The sequence below is a fragment of the Vespa crabro genome, chromosome 1 (assembly GCF_910589235.1).
Source record: "Vespa crabro chromosome 1, iyVesCrab1.2, whole genome shotgun sequence".
Taxonomy (NCBI): domain Eukaryota; kingdom Metazoa; phylum Arthropoda; class Insecta; order Hymenoptera; family Vespidae; genus Vespa; species Vespa crabro.
In genome coordinates this window covers 5,296,553-5,315,846 of record NC_060955.1, presented here as the reverse complement: position 1 = coordinate 5,315,846, position 19,294 = coordinate 5,296,553, and the positions used below count along the sequence as shown (strand labels likewise).

Genomic DNA, 19,294 nt, shown 5'->3' with positions numbered 1-19,294 from the left:
GGTGAAACTATTCTGCCTGTTTCCGTTAGAAGGAGGTACTTCGAAGGGCTCCGAGGGTACGACGCGTAATGATAAATGAGATTCGAATCATTAATTAAGAGAGGGACGTCTGCTCGGGATTCACCGTGTCGTTCTCTTCGTCGTTTCGCCTTACAGTTCGCGTCTCGCTTTTACTCATGTTGATAGCTGTCACCTTGGATTTCGTTCGCGATACCCTTATCAACTTCGCTCTATTATCGCGTCCCTAGGGTGGTTAACGTTTATCGAACTTATTCGTTAGTTCGACTTGAACTTCTTTCGAGAAAAGGAATTATTTTGCGGTTCATTTCGTGAAAGATCAGTTGGTTTGTTCTCGTGAACCTGAAGAAAGAGAGAGGGAGAGAGAGAAAGAAAATAAGATAGGTAAAGAAGGGAAGAAAGAAAAAAAGAAGAAAACAAAACAGGAAGAAGAGTTGGGCAAAAAATTTTTCAGTCGAAATGACCGTGTAATCTCGTTAACTTGGTCGCTTCTGTTCGTTCTGTATCTCCATTTTCATTTCTCTTTTTCTTTATTTCGCTCGCTCGGTTCCATTTTCTACGAATAGTCGTTGAATGTTTAGCAATGGCACGACGTTAGTGTGTTTCATGTCTCTTTCATCCTCGAAAATATACCCTTCTCTCACACATGTCCTCCACGCTGTGGAGCCTCAACGCATCACGGGAATTTGAATGAATTTTCCTATTTTCGGCGAACCGTATAAACACCTAGGTACGTACAGAGTGTACGGTAATCTCTGAAACACGAGTGCACGCTCATGTTGGTCTGTATGGAACCTGTGCTCAATATTGGCAGGAGTCATAGTATTTTGTTCTTTTTCGAAGTGCGATGTCGCCGATCCCCGGGTATCCTGTGTCGTCCTCGGCATAAATTCGAAAATGGTGTGTAACTTCGTTCTCTCGCGAGAGGACATCAATATTTTCTTTTTCATTCTTTTTTTTCTCTTTTCCCATATTTTTTGTTCTTCTCCGTTCTTTTTTTATTTTTTTTTTTATTTTTCTCTAAATTTCTTTCTTTTCAATGAGCACAAACGACGTTGTAACGAACCGTGAAAGCGTTCACTATAAAGAGACCTGTCTCATTTTTATTACTTCTTTTTTTTTTTTTTTATTATATCGAAGCTCAAAGTGAACGTGTTCATACTCGTTAATAATTGTAACGAACATTATATTGTTTCCCTTGTTCGCCTATCTACGTATGTACATACGTATGTATGTACATAACCAAACGCTCGTGGATATTAATGTCGCCTTCGCTCGCGAAGTGCATTTTAATTTGATGCAGCACGCGATCCTGTTACGGTGCCGTAACGCAACGCCTATAATCGGCAGGAACGGCCGACGATTCTGTAGCGTTAATTATGGTGAAATATGCGAAATCCATTATTAACGCTAGTGAATTTTGGTCATATTCCCCACACGTTCCTGTCCTTAGTCGCTATTTATTGTCGCTAAAAATATAACTATCGCTTTATGATCGACGTAATACGTAAATATTTAATTTTCATGGACGAACGATATTATAATGATTTTGTGATATTAATTCGAACGGTTCGGCTCGTATCTCTAAAATATGCATTTTCATGTTCCTATCTTAAAATTTCATTGTCAATGATCGAGGTCGGTATGTGTATGCGGCTAAAGAGAAAGCTTATTAAGTGTTGTCTATATGTTAACGTTAAGTCGTGAAAACGAAGGTTGAAAATACGTTTTCAATGCTTGTAATCGTATGGGTGTTTCCACATTAGGCGAATATAAACGATTTAACATGAATTTACTTTATCCGATGTTATATTAGTTCCTTTTCGGGGTACTACGCTTTTCAATTTCGTTTTCTTTAATTACTTATTACTTTTTCTAAAACATATACGTATTATTATATAAACGTTTGTGTGTGTGTGTACGTGTGTGTGCGTGTATACATATTTATATGTCGATGCTCATATGCGTACTTTTTGTCCTTGTCATTTGCGTTGTAAATCGTGAGTTCAGTTTTTTCAAGTCGATCTCTTCGCGTCATAGACAACATCACGCTCCTGGCCATTCGTTTCGTTTTTTGATAAATGCCGGAGTAAAACACAAACAGAGAAAAATAGATATATATGCATACATATATACATATATATACATATATATACATATATATATATATATGTATATATATATATATATATATATATATATGTATATATATATATATTGGAATAGAAAGAGGATTACACGTAACGTGACCGTTATTATTTAAATTACAAAGTGGAACACAGAAAAAGGCTACTGTAAAATGGCATGATTGCTCGTTGAATCGTTTTTGTTTAAAATATCTATGTTAAAAAAAAAAGTGAGAGAGAGAGAGAGAGAGAGATAGACGTCTTCCGTTGTTGTAGCAGATTGCTTGTTCGTTTTTACCACGGTTTACATTTCATCCGAGCAATGCGCTATATTTGAGCGACGTTCTCATAAGTGACGCTGTTGTTGAGTCATGCGACTAATAAATATTTTTCGTTGCAGTATGATAAATATAGTAGCACGGTTGACGTCTAATGGACACCGGAAATGAAATTCTCGACGTTTCTTCTACTCGTATGCACTTTCGTGGACACCGACGATAAGTCTTTCGTTGGAAAATATCTTTGAAAGATGATTTTCTTTTTTTGGATCAATGATATTCCACTCTTTTTAACAATAACATTCTTTCTATATTCTATTTACGTATTTCGTGGTATCAAACAATGCAATTTATTCGATCGTCCTTATAAAATTCATTGATTGGTTTGGTAAACAAATTTTACGCTTGACCTATCGAATTTGTAGATTTGCTTTAGAAATAAAAAGTTTTATATTCATTGAATATTTTTCTCTAAATGTTTAACTATTAGATCAATAAAATTATTTGATAATTAATTTTATTTATATTTACTTAGATTGTCAATTCGTAATGTAGTTAATCTAATAATTTTATTAGAATATTTTTGCTCGTATGTTGTCGTACGTATTTATAATAAATTGTCTATAAAGAATACATTAATTATCCGTAAAAAAAATATGTATCATATCATTTCGATAGTATCGATATTCTTAAGTAAAAAAGAGAGAGAAAATTTTCTTCTTTAAGTTTTCTCAAGTGTCTGTCACTTTTGATTTCGAGAATATCGGCCTGTTAAAACTCCAACTGAGCGTTTAAATTTCATGAATTTATATATTAAGGTCACTGTGTTCACACACCTTAATGCACCTGTTTTAAAGGAATTATTCAGGTCAATGAATTAATATGAGACATGTTTAATTTTTACATGGGAATATCTTTGAGATTAAAAACCATAAAGACTTTGAAAAGAAGCTATTTTAAAGACTAGACTTTTCTTTATCTTATCAATGTGTTATAAATAAAATCATTATAAATCATTTGTAATAAATAATTTCTACAAAAAATTTTTAAATTTTATTTTTCATATATCTTTTGTTACGTCTTCTTTATTATCACAGATATTTTCAATATAAATGTAAATATTGCATATTTTGTATATATATATATATATATATATATATATATATATATATACAAAATATATATATATATATATACAAAATATATATATATATATATATATATATATATAAAATATGCGAAATAATATATGAGACGTGAAAAAAAGATAGAGTAACACCAATGCATGTTATTGCTTTTCATTCAGTATATTCGTGTATATCTTTTTTTCAAAAGTTATCTTTGAAAAGTGGTAGAAAAGAAAAAGGAAGGATTTCAATCAAACGTCCACTCTTTGAAAATCACGTCAAACGTGTATGCAATTTGAAGGATACTCTCGATGCTTATTATGTTTCCGTAATTCGGCACGTCACTTCGATCGGTGAACATTCACCCGTATAAAATTTTAACGAGCCACCTGCATGGTCCATCGTTGTCACCGTTCGTTTGTCGTAGAAGGGCCTCTCGAATTTGCGTATTATAACGCGCGTGAGCAATTTTCAATTTACCTTCTTTCGTATACAGCACGCACTCACCATTATCTATGTAACCCGTAATCGTAATAAACGAGCGGAGTACCTTTGCGATACTCATTAACATTCTGCTTCCCATAAATCATGCGATAGCTATTACCGTTACGATCTGTAGTTAATTATATCCATCGCGTCGCAATTACTCGACGTTGGCGTTGTAACTGCGAGCATTGGGCGCTGCTCCATTTTCGCATTGAACGCACAATGGTAGCGCACAACCGAAAGGGGTATGTGTCACTCCGACTCGGTATTTCACAGTTGCTGCCGGCGCGCAGTTACCGGTTCATTCTTTTTTTATTTTTTTTCCTTTTTCTCCCTTTTTTGTTTTCGTTTTTTTGCTTTCCACCTCCCTCGTATTTCCCTCGATAAATATCGACAAAATAAAAAATGACGGCCTCGAGCGTATCGCGGTGTAAGATCGATTTCGATTTTTTCCTCGAATCCCACGCTCATCGGCGTCCAATTTTCCGACGAGCCGGTAACGTTCCTATAGCGAGATCGTTATTGTTTTATCGTCAAAGTCATTCCAATAAATAATTTTCAACGATCGACGTTTCGTACGTGAAAACGATTGCCTCGAAATATCAACCTATGAAATTTCTTGTCTTTATGATGCCTATACGCTGAACTTCTCAAGGATCTTATTATCGAGACGATCGAATAAACAAATATATATCTTTGATACGTTTGCCGAATTCTTCTCTCTCTCTCTCTCTCTCTCTCTATATATATATATATATATATATATATATATATATATATATAGATATATAGATATATATATATAGATATACGTTTTACTATTAAGAAACTCCGTCTTGTGCCGGTGAATTGAACTCTATCGAGAGCAACCAACGCTTGTCGAGGGGTCGTTCGTCGCAGGTTAAAGGTGAGTTTAAGTTAGGTTCGTAAGAGTATCTCTTATCGGTTTCCCCGAGTAGGGAGTCTACTCACGTCGCTCTTATCTTTCTCATTCCCAGTTTCCCAAGAATCAGACTTATAACTTCCTTTAACATAGACATGGCATAGATATAATAGATAAGTACACGTGCAAGCGTAATGCCATATTATCATACAAACATAATGAAGCTGGTAACAGATATACTTACATATGTGAATTGTTGTTATCGATTTTGTCGTTTTTGTTGCAACCCCTTCGGTTGTCTCCGTTCTCGAGGGTTCTCCCCCTTTTCTTTTTCTATTTCATTGCATTTTGGATCGATAATGTTCTACCGTTATATTCGATGTGAAATGTATTGTCGTCTATGTATAGAAATATACAGATTAAGTATATTCCGTTGAAGTATAAAATCTGTCGAAACGATAAACACACGTTAATCTGAAAATTTAAACGAGTAACACGAGTAAGCTTCGTCGGAAAACGAGAAAGATCGCGTTCGTTAAACAAATTGGCTTGGTGGACGTAATTTCCTTGGTGAGTACCACCGAGTACTCGTCGAAACGACTAGGAGTACTACTTTCTGTGAAACTTCGAAAAAGTCAGTCAACTGCAGCGAAAGTTTTTCAAAGTTGACGTAGCGTTTGAATCGATATAAAGGAAGAACGATGGAGATTGAAATAGCCTCGTTTCGTATCTTTATCGTCGATTCTTTCTTTTTCTTTTTCTTTTTCTTCTTCTTCTTTCTTTATTCAAGTCGTGTCTCCTCGTTGCTTCGTGCTCGGAGAGTCACGTCCGATGTTCTATATAATTCCTTTCGGTCAACGAACGATCACGAAATCAACGTGTGACTTTTCGAAAGAAAAAGGACATTGTGGTCTTTTTGATTAAAGTTCGAAACGGGGTAGTTACATTAGCACCAAAAGGGTCAGGACAAAGAAGGGAAAGAGAAAAAAGAGAGGAAGATAAAAAAAATATTAAGAAGATAAAAAAAAAAAGAAAAAGATAGAATTCGCCTGACTCGATGTGGGATCGTAAATAGGTTAAATTCGTCGTTAAAGTATTATTAAAACGAAACGAGAAGTATGTTCTAGAACGTCTTTACACTGTAAACCATTCTTTTTTCTGCATTTTTAATCTCCCTTAAACTTATTTCACTTGTTCTCTTACGTACCTCTTTCGCGTCGTCATAACAACCATAACAAGCTAATTATTTCACCAAATTTTCCCTCTTTTCTCTTTCCTTTTCCCTATCGTAATTCAACATTCTTCGTTTATATGCTGTTTCTCACTGGTTTCGATTTAATAAATGCACTCTTTACTTTACTCGATTAACACATAATTTTTGATATTGATGTTTTCTTTTTTTCTTGCTTTTTTTTCCATTTTGTAAAAATACATTGAGATTGATATTTTCTTGGTGTTCATGCTTTTCGAAATACTTTCCATGCTATTTGTCGAGAAAATTAGTGGTGGTTGATGGTAAATTATAGTTGCCGTTGGATTTCTCGGTTAATTCACAAACATTTTGTAAGATTAATTTTGTCTCCGTGAGATAGCAGGAAAAGGGGTAGAATCGCAAGACGTACGAAACCTTTTGGGCACGGAAACTCGGTAACTCGCCCGTAGAATTCGAAAGTTTTGATTGCACTTCTGCTTCCTACGACGAAATTGATTTAGAAGTTTCGTTGGACGCGAAGCATCGTGGATGTTGTGGAATATCGTTGAGATGCGTCGACGAAGACGAAGACGAAGACAACGACAACAACAACGAAGAAAAAGATAACGGCGATGATCACTACGCTTGTTTCTTTGAACAGATAATTTTTTCATTCATATATAATACTTGTACCTTCGACGTTAATAAATTTTGTTTTTTTTTGTTTCAGGCCTTAGACAACGTGCGGGCACCACGGATTCTCCGAGAACCGGTAAGAATATAAAGAAATGAAAATTCTCCATTAAAGTCTCTCTTTGCATGCTCCGTGAAAATATTTGAAGAGGAAAACATCTCTCAAATGGCCTCCAAAATATTTACGAGTTTTTCTTTCTTCCATCGCATACATTTGCCTTCATTAAAGTTTTATTATTGTTCATTGGATATTCATACAAATATATCTGCCAACCAATGGTACGATAGATAATTAACAAAACGAAACCAACATATAATAAACTTGAACGGATAAAGATACATAATGCTTAATGCTTTTGATCATATTGCTATGTGTACGTATATGTATGTATGTATATATATATATATATATATATATATATATAAATATATATATATATATGTATATATATATGTATATACTCTCATAAATATCAGTCACAAGGTAGCTGGAACGCTGTTTAATTATTTATATGCTCGCATAACTGAGGTCGCATTGGATACAGAAACCTTCTATTGACACGAAACCATCGTAATTGCATTCGATGTTGATGATGCGAATAATATCCTCGATTGGATATCCAGCGTGCTTCAACAAATCATTAGTATAATTGGCATAGGCCTGCGTGTATAAACTGTTGTGTAGTCGAAACAGCGCTTTTCGTCGATTAACGAGACCATTTTATAAAGCCTAGTTGGACGGGCAACGGGCAAACGAGTCCAGCGTCGTTAATTTATCTGGAAATACGGCAAAACGAAGATGTTAAAGCACAATTATGCGACTAATAAATTGTCGGCTCATTCGAGCTAGCAATGAACGAAAATGGGAGAGAGGAAAGGGTGCTTTTAGTTGGTCCGCGGGCTGGCTCGTGAACGCTCTAGCCGTTCGCACGATTCGATGCATCAACGAACGGGAGCAAAACGCGCGCCGGCAGTTGGCAGTTGACGAATATCTAAATTTCCGCGATGCACGCTCGACCGTAATGTGGGCTGTGGCCTTTTAAGCCATTCATGCATCACAATTTGATGCCATGCAGTAAAAACACTCCCCCTTTGAGTCTCCCCCTTCCTCTGTTCACTTCCATCCCCACTACTCTTCCTCTATTTCGTCCATCAGCGTTCGCCCTGTGGCCGTACGGCAGGCCGCGCCACACTACCGCACACCGAAATACGTTCCACGCGTTTGAGAGAGGCTTTCGCGAGATTTCGATATCTCTCACAAAATTGTATTGTACATATCTACGTATGCGTATGCGCGTGTGCGAATAAAAGCCGATTGTTTTAGTGCACCTAAGTGTACCTACCAAATCTTTTTCCCGTACGTGTAAAACGGTACGTTAACGTATCTACGTATGCATGTTAACGTATACGATGGTGTTTCTCTTTGTGCGCGTTAGGCCGTATCAAGCGATAAAACGTATATGCGTTCCTGCAATTCACCGGCCAACAAACGGCGAAAGCTTTTATTCGAACCAAGAACGACAGTTGTATTTTAAAAGTGCTCGTGTTATAGTAATACGTAAAGCAGAAATCATTGTATGCTCTTTAAAATCGGGATGACATTTTTCTTTATTTTTATATCGAACGGCGTGTCACAGAATTATAAATAGAATCAAGAATGAATACAAATTTATAGATATTTGTGACAATAAGATCCGACGATTTAGCTGATTTATGATCGTTTAAGGAAACGAATGATCATTTTTAAATCGTATTATTTATTTATGTAAAATGAGTAAGAAAATTTTCACATCGTGGATTAATCACGTTATCGTAACGATTTATCGTTCGAAAAAGTATTCAGGTTACCACACACTGGAAAAACGTAAGCGAATTTTGGCACGCGCCAACGGCTACCGAACGTTTCACTTCAGCCGGGAAACTCTTTGCAAATATTTGCACTAGCTCCGCGTGGACTATCGGAAAAGTTGGCGCGAAAGTTCTCTTTAACATCGCTTTGAATTTGAAACGAGCTTTGCAATAGTGACCGAAAGGAAAAATTTTGTTGTTTCGTCTGACCTTTTATCGGCGTTATTCCTTTCACGAATCTTTTCAAAGAATTTGTACGTTTTTAAAGTACTGATTTTTTTGTTTATATAATCTCTCTCTCTCTCTCTCTTTCCTTTGTTGTCATAGCTTGACAACAAAGTTATTTGACTCTGTTTATTTTTGTGTTCATCATAGGCTAACAATTAGTTAATTGCTTATTTTAACTTCAACTTCTTAAAATGTCTTTCAGTTTGAACGAATCTTTCAACGCGCACACCGAATGTCAGTATATTTCAAACAAATTTCCTATTTTCCGGGGAACGTCGATCTTTAATTATAAATTTCAAGTGATACTTCAAAGTCACGTACTCTATCTCGAGAGATTAAGTCAACCAGTTCGATTTTCGAGTCTTCAAAAAGCATGCAATACTACTACTACTACTACTACTACTACTACTACTACTACTACTACTACTACTACTAGTACTACGATCGACTTTCGGGGTTCTATGCAAGCGTTGTACTTTCGCAAAACTCTCTTCTCGTTCTCTATTATTTCTACGATATACGCGCGTAACCGAGTGTGATCATTACTCGTGCGCTCTTTAAAGAATAATATTGACGGTAGAGTCTGGTTTCCTAGTACGTCACATCATAGCTACGTATCTCAAAACGTGTTATTGCCATCCATAGCGACTTGTATAATACTCTATGACTAGTAGAGAAAGCGTGTTGGCGACAGCCTTTATAAGAACTTACTCGTACGAAACATTTCGCAGTATTTCTTTTCCCTCTGTTATATTTCGTAATTTATATTATTTTTCATTGCCGAGAGAAAAGGAGAAGAAATTGAACGGCGAGATTTGACGAGGGCCACCAAAAATTTATATCCCCGTATGTATGTATATTCAAGTATTATTGTTAATAAAAGATGATGTAAAATCGTAGATAGAGGAAAATCCATGTCGATGTAACCACAACAGAACAAAGACGTTTATATATATATATATATACTATCGATAACGACAGTGAATAAAAGCAAATTCTTATACGTACAGAATATAATAGCGAGAGAGAAAAAGAGAGAGAGAGAGAGTGAGAGAGAGAAGAGAGAGAGAGAGGAGAGAGAAAGAGAGGCAGAGATTGCACATGTCGTAATAAAGAGAATGAAATAGAAAGAGAAACATAACTCAATGAAATACGTATGTTATCCCATGTTTCTATTCATATCATGTTTTTTTTTTCTTCTGCCATTTGTTATTATTCGAGTTGTATTATTTCGACATACTTCTTTTTATTTTCATTTTATTCATTTTTTCTTTTCTTTTTATTGATGCATCGATATTAAAGAAAAAAAAAAAAATAATAAAATAAAATAAAATAAAAATACCCGTGGAAAATATATATAGTTCCTTTATCATAAAATCAAAGATAAGATTCGAATATTATGTTATAAATGAATCAAATGTTAGTTTTTTTTTATTTTTTCTTTCACTTTGATTCACTTTTGATAGATTTATACTTTGATCGATTTATGATAAAAGATAGATAACATATTTCCTCGGGGAATGGGTCACCTCGAAATATTTGATGAGAATTGGTACCTCTTCCATCTAAGTCGTTTTCATTTTCATCAAAGGGATTTTCAAACGTCTTACGAAGAATGTACTTTATATAGGAATAAAGCGTGTATAATACACATTTTGACGATGTTAAATGACCTCGGGATGTGGATGAACGTATACACGTACTATGTTAATTATCATCGAGGAAATTTTTTCATATTTACGATGCCAGGGTTATGTTTATCAATCGATATGAGAAAACGAATGAAAACGAATGAAAACATTGATAAATATGAAATATTAAAGCTATGTTGTTATATTATATGTAATTATATTCGAGAGATTTAGATTGATGATTTTAATTAAATACTTACAACTTTGGTAAGTAAATAGATGGAAAATATAAATTGATATAAATAAATATTAAATAAATAAATAATACGAAGAATATATAAAATATACAATGTACGTACATAGCTTGGTCATTCGGAAAAATAATAATAGAAAAGGAGAGACAAACAATAGAATCAAATTCATGGAAAGCTTTGTATTATGTTATGTTACGAAATTTGAACACGATGTAGTTCACCAATGAGAATCTGACTAACGTGAATGGTCGACCGCACGTATAGAGAACTCGATGCAGAACGATCGAAGTACGAGTATTTATTGTTGGACTCGATTCGACGATCGATGCGTGTGGAACGTCGTCGAAAGCTTCGACTTCCTCCTCTAGGTCAACCAATCCCACGTGCCCAAAGGAAAATTATGTTATCGTACATACGTGTTTCTCTTCGATAGATATATGTTGATACATAACGGCTTCAGATATTCACGAGCCTTGTTCTTTGGATTTTCTCGAAAAACACGTAAAATCTGTTAGATCGGTACTCTGTGCAAATGTGAATAGATTTATGAGGTCGAAAGTAATGAGAACATAGATACGTGAATATATATATATATATATATATGTTGTTGCTAATTCACAATTCATAACGTATTAACAATACATATGTATATATCATACGAACTTATAAAAGTTTAAATTATATCTCATTTGAGCGAGTGGGCTTTGTAGGGACGTTTCATTTTTCGACGAGTCCCGAGTTTTCAGTGAAAACGCGCGGACAAGCAGTCCGTTGGGAATCATCGGTATAGAAAACAGAGAAATGAAAATGGAAATTGCAGAAATACCGCGAATATGATACACGCACAGAGCCGGAGATCTTAAATATCTGAATCTGTCGTTCATATCTAATTCTGTTTAGTGTACTGACCGAAATACGAGAGTGCCGTGATGCATCGCAACATCGCGGAAAGTTTAAATTATCTTGTCCGCTGGGGGAGGAAAGCTCCTTGGGGAAACGACTCGGATTGGTCGAGTCTGATTAGTTCGGCGGTCCTGCACTCATTTTATCCTCTCTTCCGTAGACGTTCCTCTACAGTTTGGTAACTACCGTGTAGTCGTTCAAGGAGGAAACGACTCTAAGGTGTTGCAATGACTTTCCTTTTGAACGAACTATCCGACGGAACTGTGGAAACTACATAGGAAAACTCTTTCCTTCTTCCTCTTCTCTACTATTATTTCCATTCTCTTTCTAACTCACTAATTCTTTTCGTCTTTGAACAATTCTTCCTACTTCCTCTCCTAGTATGAGAAATTCTCGTCATCTTTTTCTATTATGGACATGGCTCCATCTAACTTGTTTCCAACGTCGCATTGCTTTTCGTCTATCGCTTAATCCTATCTCTCTCGTGACTTAGTTCCTGGCAATTTCGCGCCACCCGCCAATTCTCTTAATGAGAGGCCAGGAGCTGAAGGAGCACATGGCTATTTTACCCGTAGCTCCTCCGAGATGGTGTGCTTAGCTTAATCGATTTATGTGTATTCCTTACCTAGAGGACACACGACGATCGTTATGAAGGTATGCAATCTCGGAGGTAAATTGTCTGCGTTAACCCAACTAACATTCGAGATGTCGAGAAATCTGTTTGGTTATTTTAAAGAGAGAAAGAGAAGAAGATAATGAGATATTTTCCCTGAGAAAATTGTCCGTGTCGTCGAATGCTATGGTAATTTTGTTAAAACTAATAACAAGACTGATTTCTCGTGTAATAATAAATCGAAAATAGAAAATTAATATCTTCAATTGGTTTTTTCTTTCTTTTTTTTTTTTTAATTTTCTTTTTTCTTTCTTTCTTTCTTTCTTTTTTTTTTTATGAGAGATCATACTTTAACAGTGTTACCATTGTAATTGTCATCCATTGTATTTGTATGAATGAAACGTTGACTGACTCATCTAGAGATTTTTAATCTAATTTCGTTGAAAAGCTCGAGCATACGAGAGAACCTGATTTAACAAATCTGCCCAGCGAATATACTCGTTATCTTATTAATTAGGTATACGCTTTTCTGGAGGGTACTCTACAAAATATTAAAACTTTTGACGTAACTCTTATAATCTTTATCTTTTAAGCTTGCGATAAGTTTCTAAATGAATTTTAGATGATAAATATTCTAAAGTCTAAAGGATAATCATGTTTAGAAAAGTTTAGATATTCGATAAATCGCAATTCGTAGTATATTCCGGAGAGAGATGAATGAGAAACATTCAAATGCAGGCCATTGTGTAACTGGAAAACAAAGATCAAAGAGAGGATATAATTTTCGTTTTTTTTTCTTCTTTCCCCTTTCTTTTCTCTCCCCCTTTTTTTTTTTTTTTTTTTTTTTTTATTAAATCTCTATGGCAAAAAAATTCGATGGTTAAATTCTCTGAATAGGTTTCCTGAACGTATGTATGTACAATACTGTTCGATTTCATTCTATCTGATAGTTACTACATTTATCGAAGGTTGCCGTAACTACTCGGCGATTAAACTGTTCCGCGTTATTTTATTTTTTGTTTCTTTTCCGTTTTCAAAGAATATAAAGATATCGGATAGAGTACTACTTTTGTGCCAACTCTCGTTACCTTATCGAATTTTTAAATCCATGGAAACGACATTTTCCAAGATAAATCGTATAATATCCGAACATAACATAAATCCGATCGTCTAGCAAAGCTGGAATTTTCTCGCTAAAAGCGTAATAAAGGATTCAAAGGTATTTCATAAACGAACGCAAACTCATATTCCGTTAATTGGATACAATTTCGCTTTGGTACCAGCATCGTCTCGAGGAATCGTTTGCTCGGGAAGGTCGATTATACACGTTCGCGTAGCTTTCGTCAAGGATGAAAGTTTTGCGATTTAAGATGGGTACGCACATGTGCTCGTGAAGACGAAGAAAAGGAGAACAAAGACGAAGGAGAAATGAATGAACGGAATCGTTTTGAGTCAAAAACGTGCATGGGTGAAATGCAAAGGAAGGCGAAATGTATTTGTCTGTGTATGTGTCTATATCTATACGACAACGCAAAATCGAGGAAAGTTTGGTGGAAAAGGGAAACGCGATCCTAATTCACATCCGTAGAAAATGAACGTTCGATCTTAATTCGTGTAGATGCGGGTACCTTTACTATCTCGCGAGACGACACGCGATATTTAGCGAGAAACTCTGCTAATTTGATTTGAACGTTATAATGTACGTATGAACGTGTGAGAGTTCCCAAGGTTCCTCGACTCGAAGTCGAGTTTAACATGTATCGTTCGACGGATGAGAGGGTCTAGAGACGAAAGATGAACGTGGCAGCGGTGGAAAAGGTTGGTAGGGAGATACGTAGAATCTCAGATCTCATTGTATGCGGATTATTGTGCGAACGTTAGAATTTCATTCGAGTAGCGTTCTATTGAAGTTTTGAAAAGTGAAGTGGAACGGTATTCTTCGTAATTTGATTTGTACGCGACAAAATACATTTTTTCGCGTCAACACAGATACGTTGGTACACGGTCGATATAGTACATATCTCGAAACCGCGTCGTGAAACCGCGTGTAGTCGGACGGAACTCGATTAACAAAGTGGCATGTCATCGCCGTCTTTCTTCATCCCTCTCCCAATCTTCCACTATATACATACACACACACACACACACACATATATATATATATATCTTCCTCGAAAACGAAATCCGTTTAATACACTTATCTCTGGTACGGTACGTCGTCGTAGCGCATTTGGAATCGTTCTAATGCATTTATCTTTGCTTCTGCAGCTACGGAAAGCTTTTGCTTTCGAGGTTTGTCACGTTAATACGAAAGCAAAAGGCAAGGCCATATAAATCGCAGCGAGCATGTAATCTCATTCCCCGATACTGGAAATTGCATGCGAACTTCGTATGTACCACAGGGGAGAGATTACTCTGTTCCTTCTTGATGTATCACGATGCGCAAGAAAAAGATGCCACGTTATTTCGTATATGTATATCAACGTATTCTGTGTACCTATCTATTTGTGTGTGTGTATGTGTATATATATATATATATATATATATATATATATATATATATATATATATGTGCTATCTTTACGAGAACTCGTGAGATTTCTTCAAAAAGTCGTATAGACCTCATGAATCTCTCTCTCTCTCTCTCTCTTTCCCTTTCTCTCTCTCACTATCTCTCTCACTCTTCTTTCATCTCAAGAAGACTTCTTTGTACCTACGAGTGGGTTCTTCCAACCTATCTTCATTTTTCCCCTCTACTCTCATATCTGCACGAATACGTCGATGTTCGAGTTTTCGAAGAGGAGAGCTACTTCGCGAAAGGTCTCCTCAAACTGTCGCGAGTATCCGGAATACGGGATAGTTCACTTCTTTTCTCATCATAGCCAAGCAATGAACATCTCCTTCTTTACTAGATGCTCATCGAAGACCATCAAAATTAAGGGACAAAGGAATGAGTTTGAAAAAAAAAGAGAGAGGGAAAGAGAGAGAGAGAGAGAAAGAGAGAGAGAGAGAGAGAGAGAGAGAGAGAGAGAGAGAGATGAAATAAACGTAACGGACGAACTCATGAGTTAAAGGTGGACGAACACTCGACACAACCGACCGGACTAATGGAGACAATTTATTATTTTCAACTTTCCAGCGAACCGTAATAGCAATTCGCCTTTCACGAGCCGCATTTCATCTCTCTCTCTCTCCCTCTCTCTCTCTCTCTCTCTCTCTCTTTCTCTTTCTCTCCTCGCGTTTGGGCGCGTAGAGTAAATGCCGTTGCATGTGATGGATCGTGGTGTTGGAAGAGGAGAGAAGGGGTGGAACGGACTCGCAACAGCAGCAGCAGCAGCAATAGCACCAATACTGACACCGACCAAAATGAAATCGACGGTGAGGATGCAGAGGATGTCCGAAAGAGAGGAAGAGAATGAAAGAGAGAGAGAGAGAAAGAGAGAGTTGGATGGAAACCAACAGATTTCCAGTTCCGACACCAGCTTCGAAACAATTAGTTCGTCGCATTACCACTTCTAGTTCGACTAGTAGCATAAACTTGCAACGGTTCATTAATGAATCGAATGAGAAAATTATCATGGATCTTCGCCCCCTGCCTTCATAGATTCTACAATCTCGCTAATTATTTATATAGTATAATATGAATGATACGTAATACGCTAATCCTCGTGGTCGATGATGCGTATACCAGCCGCTCATCGTGTTTCAATTTAGAAATTGCAAATGATTTCACACATTCCCCGATTTCACTTGGAATCTGATTAGTCTGATCGTTCAATGGAACGATACGATTAACATCTCGATCTCCCTTTCGATCGATTACTCCCTGTATCTTTTATAGAATCGATTTCATAATCGTTCTGTTTTCTCTCTGAAATTTATTGCCGTCGTTTAAAAACGTATATAGTCATATATCTATTTTGTAAAAACGCCATTAGGTAGATCATGAAATTCAACGTTGATGGAATTCCGATATCTAATTATGAACGTTTTATCGAAATGAATGATTCGAATTGGACGATTAAACGACGAATGGGGTAGCTGTGAGGAAATTCGTTTTTTTCCTTGTATAACGTTATTTACAAATATTGAATGATTTTTATTTTTACATTTTTGTTATTGTTGTTATTATCGTCGTCGTTCTCGTTGTAGTCCATGACAGTAGTTGCATAGAAGTAGTTACTCGTTGACCGGTCATATATATGGAATGTTTAATTAAAAGTCTCTATCCATCTTACGAAATACGTGATAAGTTACAATTAACATCCGACTGACATGTCGTCTGTTTTCTTGCGTCGAATTAATATTTTGTAGAATGAACAGGCGCAACATTTTTCATACTTTTTATTTATTTATTTATTTTTTTTTTATTATTAGTCATTAATTGTGTTACGAATGAACCATGCATTATTGACTTCCCGTTTCGATCGAGACGTATCTGTATATGTAGTAACCATTATATCGATCGTTATATTATTTTGTCGACCGTAGAAACCTGGAAAAGGATATTTTTCGAATTTAACCAACCAAACCCCAGGAACTTTGTACTAAAGCCGTTTGGAAATGATTTCGTTGATAACCACCGTGTTCGGGTTTTACGTTATGCAAAACGAGGTTTCGTCGACGAGATGAAACGATGGAAAGAGATAGAATTTGATTGTGTTTTGCCGATGAAAAATCTCATTACCATTTCTGTCATAAAATATTATATACTCTTAAAAAAGAAAAAAAAAAGAAAAAAAAGAAAGAAAAAAAAAATACAAAAAGAGAAAACAAATACAGTTTGCATTGTTACGACAGGTAGAATAAAGCCGGCGATGCGGTACGCACGATAAAGCGCCAAAATGATTACGAAGATAACGTCGTTTTTCGAGGGAGCGTTCATAATCGAAATTGTATTTTATTTTGGCTTCACCCTCCTATACGAAAATGTATGGATGGTCGCCCATGACAGAGAGACGGCTGTGTATGAGCCACTTCCGTTGCACGTATCGTGATCATCGTCATCCCTTTGCTGCCTGAAAATGTCATATTTATGTTTCCCTGCGGTGCAGATCGTCGGTGAATCAAAGTATGCGCGTGGGCGATGAGAACAGATGTACACAAAGGGAATATTTTACTTTAAGAAGAGTATTAGCCATGAGAGTTAGCTTTATTGTGGGTTTATAACGTTGTGCAATGTAGAACTGAATCGTTTCCCATTCGATTCGATCATTCTACTTATGCTTTTTACTCTTGTATATATATATATATATATATATATATATATATATGTATATATGGATCGATGGAAGAAGAGAGATAGAGAAAATTGTAGCGAATGAAAGATGAAAAGAGAATAAGAAGAGAGAGAGAGAGAGAGAGAGAGAGAGAGAGAGAGAGAGAGAGAGAGAGAATTCGAAATATGGCACTTAGCCTTTACCCTTGCGGCTAAAATTGAATGCGAACGAAATTTCTGTCGAGCTTCAGAGAGCGAAAGAAGAGGGTGAAGAGAGTAGGAAGTAGAATCGTGCCTCAGGGAGGCGGGGAGTTAAATGTAGGGAGAGGGAGCGGCAAAGCGAAAGTGTAGAAGGGTGATAAGAAGATAATTGGTCCAAGGAGAGAACGTTCCTCATCGCTGGTTTTTCAGTCGATTCGACGACGAAGGCTTTTCGCGTAGCCCCCGAGTCTAAGCGAGATCCTTAATCCTGTCTTTTTACAACGGTATACGATGGGATATATCCGTTTGCACCCTTCGCACCATTCGTGGACCGTTCGTTCACTAGGATTTGAAAAAAGTTGTCGTTTACGAAGGTCGAGGATTGTAAAACGTAAGCTTCCTTTAGCTTGGTACTCGTCTGGTTTTGGAAGTGACGTTTGAAGCGAAAGCAATCGTCTCGTTTTTACATCCAAATTTTCTCCTTCGTACAATTTTTTAATCGAATTAGGATTAGGGATAAAAGATGGATTTATTTTTTCCTTCTTTTTTTTATTATTATTATTTTTTCTTTCCCCCCCCCCTCCAATCAAAGCCTGTCATCTTGTTCATCTTCTTCGTAATTCGTAGAAAGAAGAAAGAAGAAAACGGGAGAATCTTTGATTTTCGAAATCAAGGAAACGTCAAAGTATTCTCGTTGAAAGTTATTCCCATCTAATTCCGTTCTGTAGGAAATGAAGCCAACGCGTAATAGAACGGGTGTCCGATTTTCGGTCGAAAATTGATATTCTGTCGGTGACAAGCGAACGGTGTCATTGGGCCGTCTCGTAGTTTTGAGGTTGGAGAGTTGAAACGAGTCTGTTGGTGCGATATCGAGGACGCGATGGAACGCGAGAGAGAAAGAGAGGTAACATGCCTCGACGATTCGAAGGTGCGAAAGTATCAATGGTTGTCAATACTGTCGCCGCTTTGTGACCGTTTTCTGCGATTGAGTTAGCGAGCGCGAGCACGCGACCGCCATTGGAGAGCCGCCTTTTCAAGTTTGTTACCTCAAAAGCACCATCGGTAGTGAGCGGTACCAAACCAATATCGAACCGCACTGTCCGGTTCATACGAAAGCTTTCCGTTAGGGAACAAGTTTTTCACGTTTACCTAGTGAACGAGTAAAGGAATTTTCAGGAGAAAAAAGAGAAATGAAGATTAGCAAGATAGATAGATAGATAGATAGATAGTTAAATAGATAGATAAATAGATAGATGGATAGAATAATAGATAGATAGATAGGTAGATAGGTAGATAGATAGATAGATAGATAGATGAAAGAGGAATTTGCGAAGACTTTGATACTTCAATGAGAATCTGCTCATCGTAATCGATTCGTCTCGTGTGACGATAGGACGACTAATAATTGGCTTTGTAGATGAGAGAAAATCTATGGTAGACGGCTGTCGCAGGCGCATCATCGGGATTACAAGCGTAATTAATTAGGTTGCGTTGATCGTCGCATCTTCCTCTCTCTCTCTCTCTCTCTCTCTCTCTCTCTCTCTCTCTCTCTCTCTCTCTCTCTCTCTCTCTCTCTCGGTGTTGCCTCTTTCTCA

At 36.5% G+C, this 19,294-nt stretch overlaps 1 protein-coding gene across 4 annotated transcripts in view; it reads left to right on the top strand.

Annotated features, from left to right (window-relative positions):
* LOC124431313 (irregular chiasm C-roughest protein) overlaps positions 1-19,294 on the top strand; it is a 233,292-nt gene that overhangs the window by 50,195 nt on the left and 163,803 nt on the right. For all 4 annotated transcript variants that reach the window (XM_046979080.1, XM_046979091.1, XM_046979064.1 and 1 more), the window contains exon 3: positions 6,841-6,882. In XM_046979080.1, the coding sequence (XP_046835036.1) occupies positions 6,841-6,882 (42 nt within the window). The remainder of the gene's footprint in view (positions 1-6,840; positions 6,883-19,294) is intronic.